The sequence below is a fragment of the Dreissena polymorpha genome, chromosome 9, assembly GCF_020536995.1.
Source record: "Dreissena polymorpha isolate Duluth1 chromosome 9, UMN_Dpol_1.0, whole genome shotgun sequence".
Taxonomy (NCBI): Eukaryota; Metazoa; Mollusca; class Bivalvia; order Myida; family Dreissenidae; genus Dreissena; species Dreissena polymorpha.
Genome location: NC_068363.1, coordinates 42,330,955 through 42,354,452, shown reverse-complemented (window position 1 = coordinate 42,354,452; position 23,498 = coordinate 42,330,955). Strand labels below are relative to the sequence as shown.

General features: G+C 34.7%; 1 protein-coding gene across 1 annotated transcript in view; it reads right to left on the bottom strand.

Annotated features, from left to right (window-relative positions):
• LOC127845989 (CBY1-interacting BAR domain-containing protein 1-like) overlaps positions 1-23,498 on the bottom strand; it is a 73,813-nt gene that overhangs the window by 14,517 nt on the left and 35,798 nt on the right. The window contains exons 2-10 of the mRNA XM_052377169.1: positions 21,216-21,539; positions 12,955-13,070; positions 12,479-12,603; positions 10,731-10,799; positions 9,662-9,760; positions 8,901-8,942; positions 4,451-4,555; positions 3,002-3,115; positions 1,920-1,943 (exon numbers count right to left, since the gene is read on the bottom strand). Coding sequence (XP_052233129.1) covers positions 1,920-1,943; positions 3,002-3,115; positions 4,451-4,555; positions 8,901-8,942; positions 9,662-9,760; positions 10,731-10,799; positions 12,479-12,603; positions 12,955-13,070; positions 21,216-21,337 — 816 coding nt within the window. The 5' untranslated portion in view covers positions 21,338-21,539. The remainder of the gene's footprint in view (positions 1-1,919; positions 1,944-3,001; positions 3,116-4,450; positions 4,556-8,900; positions 8,943-9,661; positions 9,761-10,730; positions 10,800-12,478; positions 12,604-12,954; positions 13,071-21,215; positions 21,540-23,498) is intronic.

The window sequence follows — 23,498 nt, the reverse complement described above, 5'->3', positions numbered from 1 at the left end:
ATACTGCACAGGCTAACCAGGTCTTTAGCCTAAAGTGTTGTCCCAGAATACTGCACAGGCTAACCAGGTCTTTAGCCTAAACTGGATTTTTGTTTAGAAGAGACTTCATATGGACAAAAATGTCCATAAAAACAGAAAGAGTTTAAAAACAGAAAGAGTTTAAAAACAGAAAGAGTTTTCCTGATAAGACTGTGCCAGTCTGGGACAATACTTTAGGCACATAGATTAATTACATTTAACTCTTAAACTTTTAAAAGCCCATATAGTAACATTCCTCCACAATCATCAGTCTAAAGGCAGCTTATTTTTCAGTTAACAATATTTCATTGTCATGCATTGCACTGTTTCTACTCTGTCTACATAAAATGTATATAGTTTATCATGAAGGCCCCAAGTTGCACTCAATGCTACTATTTTGTATTCCAAGGCCTCTTTAAATAATTGACATATTCAAACAAGCAGCCTTTTTTTCATTTCCAAACACTAGTGTCTGTCAGCACTTACATAAGTTCAAAGAACTTAAGTCTTGAAGACTTGACCTGGTGATCTAGTTTTTGGCCCCACTTGAACCAGATTAGAACGTAGCTTTCATATTGTCACGATACTTTCTGTCCAAGTTTCATCAAGTTTGAGTCATAAATGTGGCCTGTATAGAGTGGTAATACAGATTTAATGAAATATGACCTGATGACCTAGTTTTTAGACCCACATGAATAAGATTTTTCCTCAGCCAAAATATTGCCCAGGTAAGCATTCTGACCATGTTTCATGATGAGTGAGTCATAAATGTGGCCTCTAAGACGATTAAAAGGTTTTTCCAAGATTTGACTAAGCAACTTTGAACCCACATGAACTTAATTCCAACTCAGCCTTGAAATTGTCAACATAAACTCTATGACCAAATTCTATTGAGATTTAATCTTTAGTGTGGTCTTTAATGTGGTAAAAAGGTAGTTTTAAGATTTGACATTGTGATCTAGATTGTGAATGCAATAGACACATTCTTAAATTTGGCTTAGATATTGTCCAGATAAACATTCTGACCAAGTTTTCATAAAGAATGAGCCATACATGTGACCTCTTGATTGGTAACAAGGTATTTACAAATCTGACCTGGTGGCTTGTGTGTTTTTTTACAAACATGACCCAGATTCAAAGATAAATATTAATTATTGTCCAGATGAAATGAACTTTTTTACCAAGTTAAATCAAAACTGTGTCATGATTGTGGTCTCTAGGAAGATTACAAGGTTTTTCTAAGATCTGACCGGGTAACCTAGTTTTGAGATGCATGTAACTCAGATTCTTACTTCGCCTAGAGTGTCAACATATACGTTCTGACCAAGTTATATCAAGATTGGTTGAAAAGTGTGGCCTCTAGAGTCGTAACAAGCTACAAGTTGACGACACACACAGCGCCGTGCACACTACACAGCACCCCATTTGCTGGCCATAAGGTGACCACAATAGCTCACCTTGAGCACTTCATGCACAGATGAGCTTAAAACACCAAGAACCTTATTATTAGCCATATTGTTAAGTATAATTAATATATTTAACCGAAGTAGATGTAAACATTAAGAATAAATAATTGCTGAGTATGTGTTTCCAAGAAAAGAGTGGGTTAATATATTCATAATATTTAAAAGGACATTAAAATGCCATTCTATATTAATATGTTTTACATAAAAAGAGACTTAACAGTTACATGATTTTCTTGATATTCATATTATAATAATACCACTTTGAGCTTGGTTTGTGTCTACAATATATTATTTTTATATATATATTCTGTGTTTGGGAACCAATAAACATTGGTTTCATGATTTTGTTTTTGAATTAAATAGAATGGCACTTTAAGAGATTTGCTTGTTATGTAAGCATGAAAGAAAAAATAATAAATATCATTATATTCTCACCGTAATAGTGCCCTCCACAAAACTCTGTATTGAAATGTTTATGTTTTTTTGTTGTGTGTTTTGTTTCATCAAAAAGAAGCATCATTATTAGCTGTGACTTATTTTCTTTAAAATTAAATCATAAATGATGCAGCTAAAAAAGTGAACTTCCAAAAGGACATTCAACGATAAAGCTTGATTCTAACACAGACACATTTATGTGTTTAACATATTTCTGTCTTTGTATAATACAGTGCCCTGTAAATTGTCTATCCTGTTGTATCTGATGGCAAATATAAAACTGCGGTTATATATTTTTTGTACTACATTTATGACCTTTATTCTTCACACATGAGACTATTTATGTAATACGGTACATGGAAATACATTCATTCTTAACACAAGAATATACGCTTCATTTATAAAATAATTTATAAAATAAACCCTTTGTCTGCATTCATAAGCCAACTTCATCCAAGACATTAGATCTATGCTTCGACTTCTAGATGAAAATTCTTGTACCATTTTTTTCAAGTTGTTTTATGACTAGTTAAGTTACTTGCATCATTTAATTCCTAAGCATGAAAACCTGAAGTCTGCAAGGCTAGAAGTTTAGGTTTATAGGCCTCATTAAATAAAAATGTTTGTTTTCAACAATAACTGAGTATTCTCTTTATTCTGTATTAATAACACGACAGAGAATGAGTTCTGGGATAAAGGCCAATGGTTAAGTAAGACAAATAAAATTAGAATCCAGAACGAAACAAACAAGTTTGCCCCTCAACAACCAGCAAAGTTATGGCTATGACCTTTTATTTACCCTGCTTATTACACAATGAGACAAAGACATGTGGCTATATGAATGTTCTAATGTGGGTTTAGTTTTTCATGATAAACAAATAAAATTAGATTTTGTAACAAAACAAGCAATTATAACATAAGTAGACATAAATATTTTGTAAGAAATAAAATAAGATTTCACAACCACATTATGATTTAACAAAATCTGGTCCAGACGTTAGAGATATACAATCTTGTTATACAATCACACAATCAATGATTTCAAAATCACAAGACAAAAAATTAAATATGTGACTTCTTACCACGAGATCATCTTCTTCGTCTATGTTCGCCAGACTTTCGAAGCATTTTGAGTAGTATTCTATGGCCTTGGAGTGAAACACCATCTCAACGCTGACAAAGTCTGCCAGAGCATGCTAAAAATGGGTACAAACAAGCATACAATTTGAGCCCTGTTTTGGGAAAACTGGGCTAATGCATTCGTGTAAATTATCATCCCAGAGTAGCATGTGAATAAAAATACCATAAAAGCAGCAAGTGTGATTTGCATGAGTAACCTGCATAGGGTAATCTGTGACAATACTTGATGCCATGAGTAACCTGCATAGGGTAATCTGTGACAATACTTGATGCCATGAGTAACCTGCATAGGGTAATCTGTGACAATACTTGATGCCATGAGTAACCTGCATAGGGTAATCTGTGACAATACTTGATGCCATGAGTAACCTGCATAGGGTAATCTGTGACAATACTTGATGCCATGAGTAACCTGCATAGGGTAATCTGTGACAATACTTGATGCACATGCATTAAACACATATTTCAAGGACAAGGCTCATTAATAATTTATACCAAAATTGTTTGAAATAGTCTTAAGTAATTTGTAAAATGCTTTGGCTCAGTATGTTATTGTCACCTGGCACAAACAAAGGACGTCATATTGATGACAAGATTTATTTCATTCAGAGGCAACATGCATGTCTCTTTGTTTATAGATCAATGCTCAATGTGCTGTAAAAATGAAGTGCAAACAATTAAAACAGCAAAGAAAACAATACAAAATTAGTCAATATCATTCAGCTTTGTTACTCAGATCCAAGTAAGAAGGAATCCAATACTATTACAAATATCTGCACCATACTAATGATATTTATCACACCACTTTCAAATCAGACATCTTCCCAGAGCCAAAAATCATTATCTTAATTGTCCTGTTCTTAATGCTCAAAGCATTATTTTCTCATTTAAGTTTTAAGTTATTGAATAAGAAATATATTGTTGCAAATGTTTTCATTTTACATGTGTAAAACTAGAAAAACTTTCCTAAATTTTAACATAACTAAACAAGAGCTGTCTCCATCAGAAGACATATGCCCCCAAAAAACGCTTTTTTAAAACCTAAACATAGATTTCGAAACCAAAACGCGGACCCTAAGTTGAAGGTCAAGGTCACAGGGGTCAAAATTTGTGTACGTATCGAAAGGCCTTGTCCATATACACATGCATACTAAATATGAAGGTTATATCTGAAGCGACATAGAAGTTATGAGCATTTTTCGAAACCTAAATGCAAAAGTGTAACGGACCGACGGACTGACAGTGCGATCACTATATGCCCTCCTTCAGGGCTTAAAAACTATAACAGGACAATTTGAAATATACCCATAATTATTGTGAAATATTTTCTTGGATACATAATTTGACCTGTCAACAAAGATCCGCCAAATTCCCTCCCAGTATGATCCCACCTTCAAGTCATGCAGTTTTTCCTTCTCAAACTGTCTCATCTGCTTTCCAAGGCCTTCACTGCCGATGGAGGCATCGTTCTGGGCCTTCTTCAGTTCAGTTTCAGCCTGAAAGATGCATTTAAAGGGGGATATTAGGAGCCATGCAAGCCACTGAGATTGAAGTAAACTTACTAAAGTACCCAGAAAAGGATAGCTAATGTTATTTAAAAATAGTATTTGCATAATAAGTAAATGACACAAAAACCTTTTACCAAAACTTTAGGTGATGAAAAAAATGTATATCAAAATCAATCAGAATATCGGATCATGTATAGGCATAGAATCCACTCTAATTAGCTTTAAAAAGATAAAGTGGGAGGAGCAATTGTCTTTCAGGCGAGATGTTAATTGTGACACCAGGGGAATGATTTGAATAAATTGAGATCACAACCACCATACCATGGTACACTAAATATTAAAGCCCTTAACCTTGTAGTTTCCGAGAATAAGAAGTTATTTACCATATAGACCCATATAATTCATGTGTTCCTAGGGAGTGTAATGACCCATGGGTATGATTTGAACAAATTTGGTAGAGAAAAGCTATACTTTGTTACACACAAAATATTGAACATCTGACCCTTGCAGTTTCACATATTTTTGAAGTTGTTTATTATGTAAGTCATTACACATAATTTGAGCCCTGACATGATTTGAACAAATGACAACAGATACTGCAAGGTGTGACATGGAAAATAATAAGCACATAATTCTTCATAAATCTTGTAACCCTGGGCTAGGCCAGTTTTGACACCCAGGGTGAACAAGCTTGGTAGAGGACCAATATACATGTACAATAATACTTATTAAAACAGGTATATAATAAATATTAAATACACAACATACATACATGTTTTCAGGAAATCAAGTAACCCAAGGGGTATGATTTGGACAAATGTGTTAATTTAAACTTTAATACATGACGCATAGATCATATTAACATAATCAGGTTATTGATACAAACAATTATTTTGTGCAAAGATATATATGAAATACCTACAGCATTGCATTTTTACTAAACTTTACTCCCTTAACTGTTAATAGCTTAATTAGTTAGTGCTTATACCAGCAATAGGAACCATAACTTGGAACACATAAATAGGCCAATTCTCATGCACAACAAGACCATATTGAGTTATGTACTTTCTAATAAAATAAATTGATACTGAAACATATGCACAATAAAGTAAAGGACATTTTATCAAAAATATGAAACAATAATAAAAAATAAAATATTGATATATTTGGCTTCAACAATTTGTACATGCCATCTGAAAATGATGTTACATAAACTTGGTGGGTAAAACAAGTACAACAATACTGACAAGGGTGAAAACAGTAAAATACAACATTTTGTTAGTGATTAAAATATAAGGATTTACAAAATAATTTTTTACATTACAACAGGCATTTTATTTATAGAGCTGCAACAATATGGTATTTGTTCATTTAAAAAGGCTTCATTCATGATGCATAAATGACATATGTATCAATAGCAAACAAGGGCTGTTTGTAAAACATGCATGCCCCCCATATGGGCTGTCCGTTGTAGTGGCAGCCATTGTGTGAATACGTTTTTTGTCACTGTGACCTTGACCTTTGACCTAGTGACCTGAAAATCAATAGGGGTCATCTGCCAGTCATGATCAATATACCAATTAAGTTTCATGATCCTAGGCCTAATTATTCTTGAGTTATCATCCGGAAACCATTTTACTATTTCGAGTCACTGTGACCTTGACCTTTGACCTAGTGACCTGAAAATCAATAAGGGTCATCTGCCAGTCATTATCAATGTACCTATGAAGTTCATGATCCTAGGCATAAGCATTCTTGAGTTATCATCCGGAAACCATTTTACTATTTCGAGTCACTGTGACCTTGATCTTTGACCTAGTGACCTAAAAATCAATAGGGGTCATCTGCGAGTCATGATCAATGTACCTATGAAGTTTCATGATCCTAGGCCTAAGCATTCACGAGTTATCAACCGGAAACCATTTTACTATTTCGAGTCACTGTGACCTTGACCTTTGACCTAGTGACCTGAAAATCAATAGGGGTCATCTGCCAGTCATGATCAATGTACCTATGAAGTTTCATGATCCTAGGCCTAAGCGTTCTTGAGTTATCATCCGGAAACCATCTGGTGGACGGACCGACGGACGGACAGACTGACCGACATGTGCAAAACAATATACCCCCTCTTCTTCAAGGGGGGCATAAAAATATAAGAAATTTCTCATTACAATTTAAAACAAGCAAATTTGTTGAATTGATATCCCCTGCAGTTTTCTGGACAGATGGACAACGCCCTTTGACCTCAATATGTGACCTTGACCTTAGCCCCTAGGATTACTGGTGTTGAATGTAAAGCACCCCCAGATGATTGAGAACAACTTTGGCAATTTTTATGGCTGTGGCTCATGTGTTTATGGAGATAAAGCTGTAAGCTTATATTAAAAAGCATTTTTTCAAGATACAAAGGGCCATAACTCCGTTATTAACAGTCATAACAGATGGGGTACAATGCCATTTGGAATCCATCATCCTCTTATCCATATATATACTCATACCAAGTTTCAATGAAATCCGCCAAAACACTTCCAAGATATGGCTTCGGACGGACGGACGGAAAGATGGACGGACGGACAACGCCTATGGCGGGGGATAACTAATCAATGAACAATTCGAACCTTTAAAAACACAGTTAGGACAGGCAGGATAGAATAGAACATTGTTTAGAATTTATAACTGAGTTTGATGTATTAAAAAAATCATTGCAGCCCTATGTACTGTGATGGTATATTTATATCCATTAAGCATCTTATGTTTGAATTAAAATTTTATTACATTTTTCTAATAAGCTGACAAATATTTGGGAATAAATATTCATGGGTAAGTTCAGACTATCAAGCAAAACACTATTGAAGTCAACATTTAAGTTATTTATATACTGTTATTATTTTGGAAAAAATACATGTTTCATAAAATACCAGTGGAAATAATTTTAATTTATATACCAATTATCACAACGTTTTTTCATTACAAATGATTTTATCATAAGACTTCTTCAACTAGTCTACAGAGTGGTGTAACTTGTTTCTAGACAAAACTCTTTTCAGTTTATTGAAATTAAATACTGGGTAAGACACTTAATGAATATACAAGAACACGGATATCATAACTTCTTTACCTGAATGTTATGCTGTGAGACAAATAATGTTAAACCTTATAAAACAGTTTCAAGTCATATCAAAATGTAACAAAATACAACCACTGACACAAACTTGTTCAACTGATATCCAATTCACTGCTTAGACATTTTTATGCAGACATACCAAAAAGTATGCCTTTTCAAGAATCAGAACCTTACGCTTTTCTAAATATATATATATATATATATATAAGATGCAATAACCAAATAACAAAATCAAAATGACAAGTAGAATCTGAATTAAATCAAGGAAATGTACTTACCCAGAAAAAACATAGGTTATTCCACTTTAGCAAAAACCCTTTAAAACTCAGTGCATACATATGAACAGTCCATTACATAGTCTAGATATTTACAAATTATTCCAAATCTACATTCAACCATTTCACCCAAACTTATTTTGAACACTTTCACAAGACAGTTTATGTCTGCACAGCAAGTTCATTTCCTGGTGATAAAACTGAGATGCATATCAAATTTGCACATTCAATTTGCCTTCTGAATTCCTTATTTTCCTTGGTTAGTTTGTTTTCTGACAATTAACATCTGTGCAATTATTAAATTTGGTGCAGTTACTTTAAATCACATATCTCTCTTTTTTTCTTTCTTTGAATATTACAGCAATTTACCTTTAATAACCAACATGAATACATATATGACATTATAATTTTTCAAATTTGGCTGAAGAAAGTATTAATATACAGTTTTAAAAGATTTTTTCCTCATTGTTTTCAACATCCCTGAATAAGCCACTATAATACTCAACACATTGTCTCTGTTGTTAGAGTCGGCATCCACCCTTAAAAACACAGAAACCACAAAACCAAAAGCATTTTTAAGAAAAAGAGCTTTACTTTTTTTAATATCAGAAGAAAACAAGCACGCTCAAAAAGGAAGAAAGTTGCGCTCATTCTGATATATTGGAAGACATTCGCAACATTGTACGCTCAATAAAGTCTAAATTATCATTTTTGTGTTTACCACTATACTGGCTACTCAATATTAGTCCAGTAGAACAGTTCAAAGTAATATTTCACCAATATGTTTGAATACCTACAATGATCAACTACATGTAATCGTACAATTAATTTTTAAATAAAATTCAATTTCATTTTGATGATTCAATTTGAATGTGTTGCTTAGGATCGTAATAGTTTCTTAAAACAAGTAAAGGTTTGAAAAAGTTTAAATCTAGTTTTGAATTGTTGAAAAATAAAAAGGGTAACTTACCGCAGCCTGAAATAAGGTTAAGGAAAAACTAGAAACAAAATACAAGCAAATGCAGCATAAAATAAAACATTACTTAAGATAATGATAATTAATAATGCAAGAGACATTATAACAAAAAAGAAAAATAATATGTTTATCTGGGATCAATAATCTAATTTTACTGAACTGTTTGAAGTATTGGGCTTGCTTAAAATGATTTGTGTGAAGAGAGTTATAGACACACACTTGTAATGATGGAAAAAAAGCATTCTCACAATTGTGCTAAAATGCTATGTAACAATCACATGTGCTTAAAGTAATTCATCAATAACACATAAACTGACATCAAATTCTTTAAAATAATAACGAATAGATATGTGCAATTTATGTATTACGCTTGTTATGCTTTAAAGTGTTCAAGGTCGGTCCCCACGACTTCAAGCTATTGGGAGATGACTGTATATAATCAACGGTTTACAGCACCATTGGCAAAATATAGCTATTTTCATTGAAGTAGCAAAAGTCATTGAGAAAGTTTTTGAACAAATTATAAGTTAATAAACAAATAACATACGGATACCAAATCTTGTTCATAGTATGCCTTTTAATGTGTACACAAAGTTAGGCTTATGACTACATTTGAAGAAAATGTTATTTCCTTTACGCTTTAAATTCATGAAAAAAGGCCATGCTTTCCCATGCCTTTTATCCCTGCGTTCACTGCCAAGCATTTTCTAAAAGGATACCACAGTGTGAGCATCAGCATTCTTCCTGCGCACTTTTTCCAAGTTTTTTCTTTGCTTTTCTTCCCGAGCAATGGCACCTTGTTCTCTCTTAATGACTTGCTGAAACATACATTCATTATAATGGCTGTGGTGCATTTGATATGATGCCCGCCTAGCGGTTGGGAGTTCATGGGTTCCATCCCAACTGTGGGATCTTCCCAATAGACACCAAGTACCGGTTTTACCAAGGAAACCCACTTGATTATATAGCCTTAGGCTTTTGATGCAATTTAACTAAAATAAATATGTCTTTACTCAACTTAAACATAGGTAAACACATTGTTCCCAATTAGTGACTTACGGAAAAAACATAAATTAAAACACAGAAAGGAAATATTTACAGAACTCAATTACCAGTCCCAAATTCATGGTTACTTGTGAGTCAGGATACCTCCTATTTTTAAAACTTGCAATTCCACTGAATGCTTGATTCTTTTGATTTGCTCATTTTGTTATAAGTGTTTAAATCAATTACATGTATATCATATAAGTAATGTTTACAATTATTTAAATTATTCCTTAATTCAATCCTATAACTTGAAATCATAAACAATGTTAACACCAATGGGAACAAAACAAAGAAAAAGGCACATCCACATTTATGGTGCCGATCCTACCTGTTTTGAGTTGACCCCCTAAATTTATTGTTGATGTAAAACCCTGTAAAAATTGGACCCATGAAGATGATCATGCTATGTTTGAACCTCTTTATTTAAGCTTAATTGCAATGAAAGCATTAGGCTTATTGAGGCATCAAGGTTCCAGGGAAGAACCTGTACTTGCTGTCTATGGAAAATATTGAGAACTTTCCTAGAGATGTGATAAAACCTAACTAATGCACAGGACACCAGATCCATCAAGCTTCTGCCAAGTAATTTTGTGTTGTTGTGAAATTTAAGACAGCTGACCAATGGAAATCAGTGTTTAAATGTTATACAAATTCAGAATTCCCACCTGTCAATATTTTATTCATACATCTTGAAGATATTTTACTTAAAAGAAGCCTCACAATTGAATGCACATAACTTACCTTTACTGTTTTACATTTGGCTCCATATAAACTTAAGGGTTTTATAACTTTAGCTTCAATTCTGCGAACCTGAAAAAAAACACTATATAAACTTAAAATACCATAAAACGTCTCATACAATCTTATAGTTAAATTATCAATATTATTCATTTTAATACAAACTGTGACATGATGGCAACAACGTGCCCATTAAGTACTCACAATCTGACAGTCTTTGAAACATTTTTAGGAAAAGGCTTAGCAGTCTGCAGTTTTGCTGCAAACCAGTAAAAAAGTAACCCATCAAATTCTTACCACAATAAAAGATCCCCATCATCATTAACAAATGTTGATATTGAAATCAGGATGCAAATGAGTGAACTTGAAAAATGTGTGGAACCGACTAATATAATGTGCTCTTATTCTCGCACATTCTTTTAAAAGTCAGTTTTATTAGTTTATTTTATATGCTAATGATTCATTCACAAAAATTATTAATTTAATAATCTGGACATAAATAAAATACAACAACAAAAATACATAGAAATTAGATAGATGGATGGATGGATGGATGGATGGATGGATGGATGGATGGATGGATGGATGGATGGATGGATGGATGGATGGATGGATGGATGGATGGATGGATGGATGGATGGATGGATGGATGGATGGATGGATGGATGGATGGATGGATGGATGGATGGATGGATGGATGGATGGATGGATGGATGGATGGATGGATGGATGGATGGATGGATGGATGGATGGATGGATGGATGGATGGATGGATAGATAGATAGATAGATAGATAGATAGATAGATAGATAGATAGATAGATAGATAGATAGATAGATAGATAGATAGATAGATAGATAGATAGATAGATAGATAGATAGATAGATAGATAGATAGATAGATAGATATTGTTAAAATAAATTATAACAAGGGCATCGCATAACGAGTGCCAATGCTGGGCTGCGGGTGCAGTTTTTAATAAATGAAAGCTTGTCAGAAGAATTGTTTATTTTTTTTTAGAGGTCACAGTGACCTTGACCTTTGACCTAGTTACCCAAAAATGGGTGTGGCGTGTAGAACTCATCAAGGTGCAGCTACATATAAAGTTTAAAAGTTGTAGATGGAAGCACTCTGATTTTAGAGCCAATGTTAAGGTTTTATCACAAAGCCTACGGCGGACAGCGGACGACACGACGTGCTGGCTATTACAATGCCTCGGCATTCTCTCCGAAAACAGCCGAGATAAAAAAATCATGTTGGTGATTTCCCACAACATAACTGTTCATTTTATGCTCTGAATGTATTTTTTAATATTTTTTCTAAACAGTTTGTATAAAAATAACTCTTCCATGACTTAAATCATTTGAACGGTTTTTTTAAACCTTGTCAATGTTCTCATAGAGACACAGTGTCATGTTTTGTAGTAAATTATATATTATATATGCAAGTGTCTTTTTTACCTGTTGATTTAAAATAAAAAATAGGTAAAACATGTATAATGCATATAAACACACACACTATTTATTCCAATATTGATGTCTTATTTCATAATAATGTGTTTTAAGACAGAGTAAAACACATGGCCTCTTGAGTAGAAAAGTGGTTTCAGTTAACAACCAATGACAGACAGACTAAATTCAATAGCTCACCTAAAGGCGCAATAACCAAACTTCAATTAAAGAAGTAAGGATCCCTACAGAGAGTATTAAAATAACTATGTATTAGAATCACCTACAGTTGTAGACACTTACCTCAGCATCACGGTAATCTTGTATAGCAGCAAATGAGTGTGCAAAATCCTTCAGGTTTTTACTAGTTGATGCACTTATTTTTTCATTTTCAGCAAATTCTAGAACCTGTTTAGAAAGTCTGTCTCCTGAAATACAGAATTGGAGAAATTGATGTTAAAACATTAAACAATTATTTTTCCTTTACAATATGCTTGGCAAATTTCATTAACGCTTTCCCACTCAGAAGAAAAGTGAAAATAGTTATGTGCAAACAGCATACAACCAGAACAGCCTGCTAGTTAGTCGCAGTCTGTTGAGTATTTTATGCTGTTTGCTGCTCATCAGTATGTAAGGGTTGGAAATGAAGCCTTTAAAACTTGAATATAATAAGAAAGACCTTAAATTACATTTAACTTTATAATAAACTACAAATGCATCAAAATATGTATCAAAATGGTAAAAGGCTACAAAAAGTTTGGCAGCTTGCATTAACCTACCTCTGTCTCTCATTTTTGCAATTTTTCTTGCAATTGACCCAAGAGTCTCACAGAACCCTCCATATGACTTCTCCACAGATGTAGCCCGCGCCTGACAGAACTTAACTTGACCCTCCCTGAAAATTACAGCACACAAATAAGATTGCAACTAATCATCCAATGTAAACAATATTTCCTATGTAATTAATGTATTTTGTTATATATCAAGTTTCTATAGTACACACAACAGATGATGATGCCACTGGAGTAAATTGAGAGTGTATACTATGTTTATACCAAATGTTAAGTCAACTATAAATTCCATTCTCATCAAGTGTTTATCTTTTTTTGTATTTCTTACTGAGCAAACAGTTTTCAGTTAATTTCATTGGAACTGATGCCATTTTATAATGCATTCAACTATTTATGGTGAACTGGCAAAATTTATGTATGGATATGTCTTTTGAGCGCCTGTTGAGGACACTGTAATTAACATAAAAACAACTATTGATGTTATACCCTTAAGGGACATATTGATGGTATTTACCCCAACTTCAACATTTATTTACACATCGAATATTCATACCTTAAAGTAGTATTTATCTAGCAGCTACAATGTAATTATTATTGTTGCCAAAAAAACACAATTCCAAAACATATAGTTGGATATGTCCAAGCAGGATTTGAACTAATGACAACAAAAATCACACATTTCAAATAGAAATTTGCACCACTACAGTACCTTTATCTGCACCACTACAGTACCTTTATCTGCACACTACAGTACCTTTATCTGCACCACTACAGTACCTTTATATGCACCACTACAGTACCTTTATCTGCACCACTACAGTACTTTTATCTGCACCACTACAGTACCTTTATCTGCACCACTACAGTACCTTTATCTGCACCACTACAGTACCTTTATCTGCACCACTACAGTACCTTTATCTGCACCACTACAGTACCTTTATCTGCACCACTACAGTACCTTTATATGCACCACTACAGTACCTTTATTTGCACCACTACAGTACCTTTATCTGCACCACTACAGTATATTTATCTGAAGTGCACACTTTTATGAGAATGTTTATTTTTAAGATAACAAGGAAGAAAACATAGCTTCAGTTATACAGATACAATAATAGACTGTTCAAGTATACTCTAGACTTGTTCATTCAAAGACAACGAATTTTTGCAACATTATTATGAGAAAAATACTTTAAAGTACTTTGTACAATTATTTGCATATTCCAAAATATTTAAGTGCATAACTTTCTTTGACTGTTACTGGTAATAGGCTTTTTCATGGATGATATTAAAGCAATGACACAATCCCTTAAATGGTGACTTTACTAAGGTTTGAAAGGATTGTAGTCACAAATAAAACATTATTTTGCACAAACTTTTTCTCCTCTTTCTTTGGTGTCTTTGTTTTATTGGCTGATTCCTCAATTATTTCAGCAGCATCTTGATTATCTTCAGAACCTTTAAGCAATTTAGATTGCTTGTTAAGTTCTTTTGCAAATTCATTATTAGTTACTTCTGAATCTCTTTGTTCAACCAGACCATCTGTATGGAACTGATCTCCTTTTATCTTGTCATTGGCCTTTTTCATCGCTATCTTTGAGTCATTTTTGTCAGTCTTCAACATTGGCTTTACTAACTGTTTAGTTTCAGATGCTGGTCTGCCCTTTTCAGACTCATTCAATCTATCAAACGATGCTTTACTGCCAGGCTTAGCATTTGTCAAATTGTTTTGCAATACAGACTCTTCACTTTCATGACACTGAACTGAACCTGTTTTAAGCTCCCCCTTTATTTTACTCTTTGTCTTTAGAACATTTGTATGATTTTCTTTACTTTTTATATTTTCATTTATTTTATTGTTACTCTTTAAATCTGTTTTAGCTTCTGAATATCCTGAGTAGATTTTTGTCTCACTTCCAACCGATGCTCCACTACTGCTAGATACATTGCTCCTTAAACTGTCAGCGTCAGTTTCATTATCATTCACTGCTATTTCTACATTTTCTGTCCTAGGTTTTCTTTGCCTTGGTTTGTTTCTGGGCTTTGTATCTGATACTTCACTGTCTCTTTGAGATTCATCAGTGTTTATTTCTTCTTGCCCTCTCATCTTCTGAATGACAAACATCTGATTTCTGCTCAGAGCTTGCATCTTTTTGCCCTTGTCTGTCTCAACACTTTCTGCAGCTCCATCTAAACTATCACTCAATATTGTATCGACAGGAAAACTGTTTTGTTTCATAAATCTCGCTCCATTAGCTCCAGATTTCATAGCCATTTGTTTCCATGCAATTTTTGTTATAATCCAAATAAAAATAACTTAAGCTTAAAATTGTTTTTCTATTGTTTGAACAAAGTTATTAATATTCATAAATCATAATGTACTCCAGTTGACAGTCAATCCAATATTCGTATTAGGTACAATTTATCATCATGCAAAATGCATCAAAAAGCAAATAAGCACAGACTTATATTATTGCAGTTGATCCACATAAAAAGTTGAAGTACAGCAATACATCAGACAATCAACTAGAAATAAGAAAGCAGATTTCTTAATTAATTCATGTCTAGTGTATTGATTTCTTCCTAAAACATGAATGTTATTCTTCTCATAGATACTGATCCAATAACTGTATTACCTGAAAGCCAATAGTGGTTGGGCAGATACAACAAGTTAATGAATAATTTGAACCAGCTACGGAAAATGTAATTTCCGGTATCACTTGAAACCAGACTATTCAATAATTCATAATTTAAGACTTCACCTAGAACTGATATGCTTTGTATTAGATTAAGATGCTTAATGCATACATGGTTGTCTCAGCATTATTCAGAACAGCCACAAGTGAATGGTGGGGCATACACAAAGAAAGGGGACACATGTTTTAAAAGGGTGGGGCATACAAATGGCAGGCTACAATTTCCTGGCCATTTTGCTTTATCTAAACCATTATATGAGTCCATAAGAAACGACTATCCCCACATTCCACCTTTGCCTCAAAACTAATCTTATATAAAACAAGCGATGTGTTTGTGAAACACTAAGTCCCCATATATTTGACCTTTGACCTTGAAGGATGACCTTGACCTTTCACCACTCAAAACATGCAGCTCCATGAGATACACATGCATGCCAAATATAAAGTTGCTATCTTAAATATTGCAAAAGTTATGGCAAATGTTAAAGTTTGCACAAGCAAACACACAAACAAACAAAGCAACAAACCAAAAAACCAACAGACAGGGCAATAACAATATGTCCCCCACTATAGTGGTGGGGGGACATAAAAATTAGCAGTTTTATTGCAAATTTTACTTAATGCCCTCTTATTGTGACATTGACCTTTCAGGTGGCAAGGGATACATGTGAAGCACAGTATCTTAATGTTGGTCATTTGGGGTAAATTATTTAAAATTGCATGATAAATGACAAACTCATGGTCCAGAAATGATGTTTCATGGTAAAATTAGACCTTTCACTTTTAAGTATGATCTTGACGAATGTTGAAGGGAGAAGAGTGTAACATCTGGCACGCTGTCACCTCATGGTGGTCAGTAATTGTACTTTACTTTAATATTGCAAGATGAACATGAAAGTTACAGTCTGGACAAGCTGTTTAATGGTCAAATTTTAATGTTGACCTCTAAATGTGACCTTTACCCTTCAGGCTACAATCAATAAGTTGTCTTGTGATGGTTTACATTTGTGCCAAGTTATTTTAAAATCCATCAATATAAGGACAAGTTATGGCTGAAAAAGAATTTTCTATCTGTTTTATGGCCAAATACGCCATTTGACCTCATCAGCTTTGAGGTAGGGAGACTGCTGTTACATGAGACATGTAGTCTGATGAAGTTAAACATTTGTGATAAGCTACTTTTAAGTCCTTCAATATATGGTTAAGTTATGGCTCTACAGTGGAACAAAAACGTGACACACAGATGGTCTGTGTGACTGCTTTTTGCCGCCTTCTTCGAATACGAGAAGGGTTAAACAAGTTGAAGTAATTCCAATTTCTTTGAGTCAGTAGGAAATGTCAGAAAATGCATTTTTATTTCTGGCCCAATGTGTCTTAAAAAAATCATCACTTCTATCACTGATGTACAGATGTGTGATTTAGATTGATTCAAACTGTAAACAAGGCTCGTCTATGCTAAATGTAGATTACTTAACTAATTAAAATTGAATTTAAATGCCTATACTGTAAATTTGGACATGCAGGATAAAAAGGTTATTAAGGGAAATATTACAGCTTATATTCATTTTTCAAATTCTATGTTGTACTCACTTAAAACAATATTTGGGGCTGCTTAAATTTTTTTCCTGAAGGTAAGTTTTGGCACATATGAAACAAACTGAATTGTTACGATAAGTTTCTGTATACATGGTTGTATTATTTTGTTACACTATACATTAAATATTTTTGGCCTATTTGAGTTTCACTAGATTTGAATGCAGTTTTGAATTCCACACTGGCCACCATGGAATCACATCAATATGCATGAAATGATCATAGAGTAATCACGGTGGAAACTTGCAATTTTCTTACAATGATTATGTGTTAATCTTTCTGGCTGGTTGTAACTTTATTAAACGTGTCATAATTTTATCTTTGCAGCATTTATAGAGAAATGATATTCATAATAGCAATTATTATCCATGCAAAGATATTTTGGTCCAGGCAAGATGTAATTTTTAGGGGAAAATGGACGTGTATTGTAGTTACAAATAATGGGACATTAAAGTAACATAAATACTCAAAATAAACAAACATTTTGGAAAATATTTCGTAAAAAGTTAACCCATAAAAAATCAGTGTTTCTTATAGCAATAGCCAAAATTTAAATGTTAGATGTGTTCTGGTTACAAAGATTTAACGAGATACAAAATGCTTGTTTTCATTATTTGTGGCACAATATATTCCATTCAAATTTCCTGCAAATGATATCTATTCATATGACACATTAACACTTCCATGGTACATGAATATGTGTTGTTTCCATTTACTTATATTGTTCGGTATAATAAGATAAGAGCAGTGCCCGATAAGCACCCCAAATGCTACTATATATTTGCATTTTCACTGGGTATACCCCTGTCCCGATTGGATTACAACTGCCTTTAATATTTAGATAGACACATATGCCACAACTTACTACCAGTACATACATTTTTGTGATTATGAAATTCATCATTAATGTTGGTAAGAATTTGCTTTTTAAAATGTATGTCTTCTGTTTTTCGTCTTTTAGACAGTGAATGAAACTTTGTTTTTTCGTTGTTCTAATACAAATTCCCTAAATTTTTCAGAACAATATAAGAAATTCACCAAAAATTGTATGGCTGTAGCCTACAATTGTGCATTGTATGAAGCCAAACCAGCAGTATAAATGATTTGTGATGACAATCTTCTGCAGTATTAATGATTTGTGATGAAAGGTTGATCTTGCCACAGTATATTCTAGTCATGTTTCGATTTGAGATGACAAGTCAGTGGTATATTCGATTCTTGTTGTGCCATTTTTGTATTTACTGTTATGAATGGGGACAAAAACAAATAAATTACTTTTAATAATATTAGAACTATTTAGATTGTTTAAACAAAATCATAACAGTTTATCATTATTCTATAAAGGATGTATACGCAGTGGGACTTTTTTAGCCACGCGAGTCACGGGACTTACATACTACATATTGTAAAAAATCGTGATATTGTTATTTTTAATGTAATTTACTTTTTAAACAGTTTAAAAATGAGTTCATGCAATAAATGTACTGCTAATTGATTTTTAATTGATATGTCAATTTAATTTTAAGGTTACGAAAAACAATTAGGCAATAAATCAACACTCGTTTAAAAAAACAAAAATATGTGTATATTATAGCGACTTACATTCCTTTCTTTTGTTCGCTCATTTTTTTTTTGTAACTAGAACATTAAAACATTTTAAAGCGTTTAAAACAAATGTTGGTAACTAGCCACAACTTGTGACAGTGCGTCTTATCGCCTCTTTTTAAAGAGTATTTAAGTTTACCTTTGACAGAGTTACCGTTCGTTAAAAACAATCAACTGCTTGATGGTCTGCGTGATGGTCTGAGATCGCAAAAATGTGTTCTTGTAAACTAGATTACTTTCTGTATATTACTGTAAAGGTTGTCTAGGTCAAAGGTCAAAGTCACTGTCACACTAAGTGTGAAATCGTTTCCGATCAATAACTTGTCAAATGATTCACCAATTGGCTTGATACTTCCCATGTGCATTGGCCTTGGACAGAAGATGACCCCTATTGAAATTGGGGTCACTAAGTCAAAGGTCATGGTCACTGTCACAATCAGTGTGAAAATCGTGTCCGATCAATAACTCCTCAACAAATTGACCAATTGGCTTGATAATTCCCATGTGCAATGGCCTAGAACAGTAGAAGACCCCTATTGAAATTGGGGTCACTTTATCAAAGGTCAGTGTCACGGTGACATATAAGTGTTATATTGATTTCCATTCGCTAGGTTATCAAAGATTGGCCTCATATTTTGCAGATCAATGCATATCGAACAGTAGATATATAGTCCCTATTGAAATTTAGGTCAATCATCAAAGTCACTGTGACATTGAAAATCATGTCCGATTGATAACTCGTGAGCGAATTGACTTTCTCATCCAACAACGATTAATCGATTTTATTCGATCACCGTGACGTCACTATTTATAATACTCTTATATTCTCAACCCATTTAATATAACGATGATTTAACAGAAGTGCAGAATTCTGTTTCAACTAAAAACTTATTAAAGTGGTATAAGTCACACTAATATGGTACGATTAACTCTTATGGTCATTTTTGTTGCAAAAAATATTAAGTCAATCCCTGTTTGGAGGGCATCTGTCTCCGACTGCGGAGCTCTTGTTTCATTTAAAATCGAATGATGTCATAATACATTTGCAGCAAAATGTTACTCTACAAGGAAAATATACTGCTTACCTAATTACCGTCGGTCATAATTTTTTAGCGATCCAATAGAGCATAAGCCTTTCAACCATGTGGTCTTGGTTTCGAGTTGAGGCCTCGAGAATTTTCAGTTTACGGAGGGTTTTTTAATTTATTTCCTGGTGTTAAAATAGTAAATCTAAATATTTATTTAACCTGTATGTTGTTTATCCTGTTGTTCTGTTTAATCTCGGGAAGTCATTAAAATATAAAGTTTGAGAACACAAGGCTGCTTTGTAAATTAAGACTCTGTTTATAAGTAAGACAGTACAATTTAGAATATTGTATGGCTATTAGTTATTGTTTCCGGTTGTATAGTCCTTTCGCGCCGTCGGCTGCAATATACAAGGACCCGGCATGTTGAACCATGTGTGTTTACCAGCAACCAAAATCACAAACGCAGGTACATGTAGCCGTGCGCACTAGGTTAGAAGTGTGTATACCAGCTGCGCTAACCGGACGACCATGATCACAAATTCAACATTTGACGTCAAACAAAATATTCTGGTATATATGTTCATAGTATCCAAATAATATGTGATGGTGAAATTACCCTTATCATGAATGTAGAAAGAACATGTAACCATATACCATACATCGGGTCTGATCGCTGTCAAGTACCGTAGGTCGAGCGAGTTGTGTACCGTGTTATTTCTTGAAATTTGACCCATCATTTGTAGAAATATTACAAAATATGTATATTTCCAGAAATTTATGCGTTCACGAAAATCGCTTCACAATTGATGAAGTTATGGCTGTTCAAAGCGATAAACCCTGTTTTCGGGCGATTTTGAGTTGGATACCTTGTTATAAATATATTTGATAGTGAAAAAATTATTTTACAAAAAAGTTAATTTTTCGTTATAATTTGATTATTTATAATTCAAAATGGTGTTTTCACTAATTAATATCATAGCCACACGCTAACCACCTGTGCCATATAAATGTAGTAAAAGAAATACATAAAGCAACATACCCCGGTATGTATCCGGGTTTATATTTGATAACGCGGCACTTTTACATACTATTATCTATTTATTATACATATATATGTTATCATGGGGTTTCCTTTTGAACCTGACTGCCAAAGGGTCGCGATTAGATTGATAAATATATTTTAATTGTGGCAGTTATGTCGCGAAATCCCACGAATTGGTACAATATTAATAATTATAATCTGCAGTTAAACATAATTAAAAAATTGAATTTCTTATTATAGCACGTGATTAAACGATTAAACTATAAGTTCCAAAGTACTTACAGCATTTTCATTTCCGCGGCGGATGCTGTCGTTTGCACTGCCGATCCAGTGACTGTAACCGACGCCTCACGCTGGCTACCACCGACGCCTGCGCCGACAGCAAACATATCCGATCTCGACATCTTCTTGATAGACGTGTTCTTAGTTTCAATCTGTTGCCAGGGTACCTATAGTAAGACTGTTGTACGTCTCTTATGTCCCTTAGTTATATTAAGACGGTTGTTATACTACACTCGTGTTGCTGCCATTTCCATCTAGTAGGTCTGCTTCGTTTTCCTGTACATGTATCCTTAATATTAACTGGTGTTATCCCCTTCCTCCTTGCTAAAATATTGAAGATGTTGTCATCAGATGCCAGTGTAACAACGGTATACTTACTATAGAACTGGAGATTCCTTTCACCCACGTGTCTATAATACAAGAGTCAATCTGTTCCATATCTAAAAATTAGGCTGTTGGTCACTGTTGTTATCCTTTGCCTGTGTCAGTCTAGGGAGAGGGTTGTTATCAGGTCTCTGTTGTTATCCTTTGCCCGTGTCAGTCTAGGAAGAGGGTTGTTATCAGTTCACTGTTGTTATCCTTTGCCCGTGTCAGTCTAGGGAGAGGGTTGTTATCAGGTCACTGTTGTTATCCTTTGCCCGTGTCAGTCCGGGGAGAGGGTTGTTATCAGGTCGTTGTTGTTATCCTTTGCCCGTGTCAGTCTAGGGAGAGGGTTGTTATCAGGTCACTGTTGTTATCCTTTGCCCGTGTCAGTCTAGGGAGAAGGTTGTTATCAGGTCACTGTTGTTATCCTTTGCCCGTGTCAGTCTAGGGAGAGGGTTGTTATCAGGTCGCTGTTGTTATCCTTTTCCCGTGTCAGTCTAGGGAGAGGGTTGTAATCAGGTCGCTGTTGTTATCCTTTGCCCGTGTCAGTCTAGGGAGAGGGTTGTTATCAGGTCACTGTTGTTATCCTTTGCCCGTGTCAGTCTAGGGAGAGAGTTGTTATCAGGTCGCTGTTGTTATCCTTTGCCCGTGTCAGTCTAGGGAGAGGGTTGTTATCAGGTCGCTGTTGTTATCCTTTGCCCGTGTCAGTCTAGGAAGAGGGTTGTTATCAGGTCACTGCTGTTATCCTTTGCCCGTGTCAGTCTAGGGAGAAGGTTGTTATCAGGTCACTGTTGTTATCCTTTGCCCGTGTCAGTCAAAGGAGAGGGTTGTTATCAGGTCGCTGTTGTTATCCTTTTCCCGTGTCAGTCTAGGGAGAGGGTTGTTATCAGGTCGCTTTTGTTATCCTTTTCCCGTGTCAGTCTAGGGAGAGGGTTGTTATCAGGTCACTGTTGTTATCCTTTGCCCGTGTCAGTCTAGGGAGAGAGTTGTTATCAGGTCGCTGTTGTTATCCTTTGCCCGTGTCAGTCTAGGGAGAGGGTTGGTATCAGGTCGCTGTTGTTATCATTTGCCCGTGTCAGTCTAGGAAGAGGGTTGTTATCAGGTCACTGCTGTTATCCTTTGCCTGTGTCAGTCTAGGGAGAGGGTTGTTTTCAGGTCACTGCTGTTATCCTTTGCCCGTGTCAGTCTAGGGAGAGAGTTGTTATCAGGTCACTGTTGTTATCATTTGCCTGTGTGAGTCTAGGGAGAGGGTTGTTATCAGGTCACTGTTGTTATCCTTTGCCCGTGTCAGTCTAGGGAGAGGGTTGTTATCAGGTCACTGTTGTTATCCTTTGCCCGTGTCAGTCTAGGGAGAGGGTTGTTATCGGGTCACTGTTGTTATCCTTTGCCCGTGTCAGTCTAGGGAGAGGGTTGTTATCAGGTCACTGTTGTTATCCTTTGCCCGTGTCAGTCTAGGGAGAGGGTTGTTATCAGGTCACTGTTGTTATCCTTTGCCCGTGTCAGTCTAGGGAGAGTGTTGTTATCAGGTCACTGTTGTTATCCTTTGCCCGTGTCAGTCTAGGGAGAGGGTTGTTATCAGGTCACTGTTGTTATCCTTTGCCCGTGTCAGTCTAGGGAGAAGGTTGTTATCAGGTGTTTAATGTTATCCTTTGCCCGTGTCAGTCTAGGGAGAGGGTTGTTATCAGGTCACTGTTGTTATCCTTTGCCCGTGTCTGTCTAGGGTGGGGGTTGTTATCAGGTCACTGTTGTTATCTTTTGCCCGTGTCAGTCTAGGGAGAGGGTTGTTATCAGGTCACTGTTGTTATCCTTTGCCCGTGTCACTCTAGGGAGAGGGTTGTTATCAGGTCGCTGTTGTTATCCTTTGCCCGTGTCAGTCAAAGAAGAGGGTTGTTATCAGGTCGCTGTTGTTATCCTTTGCCT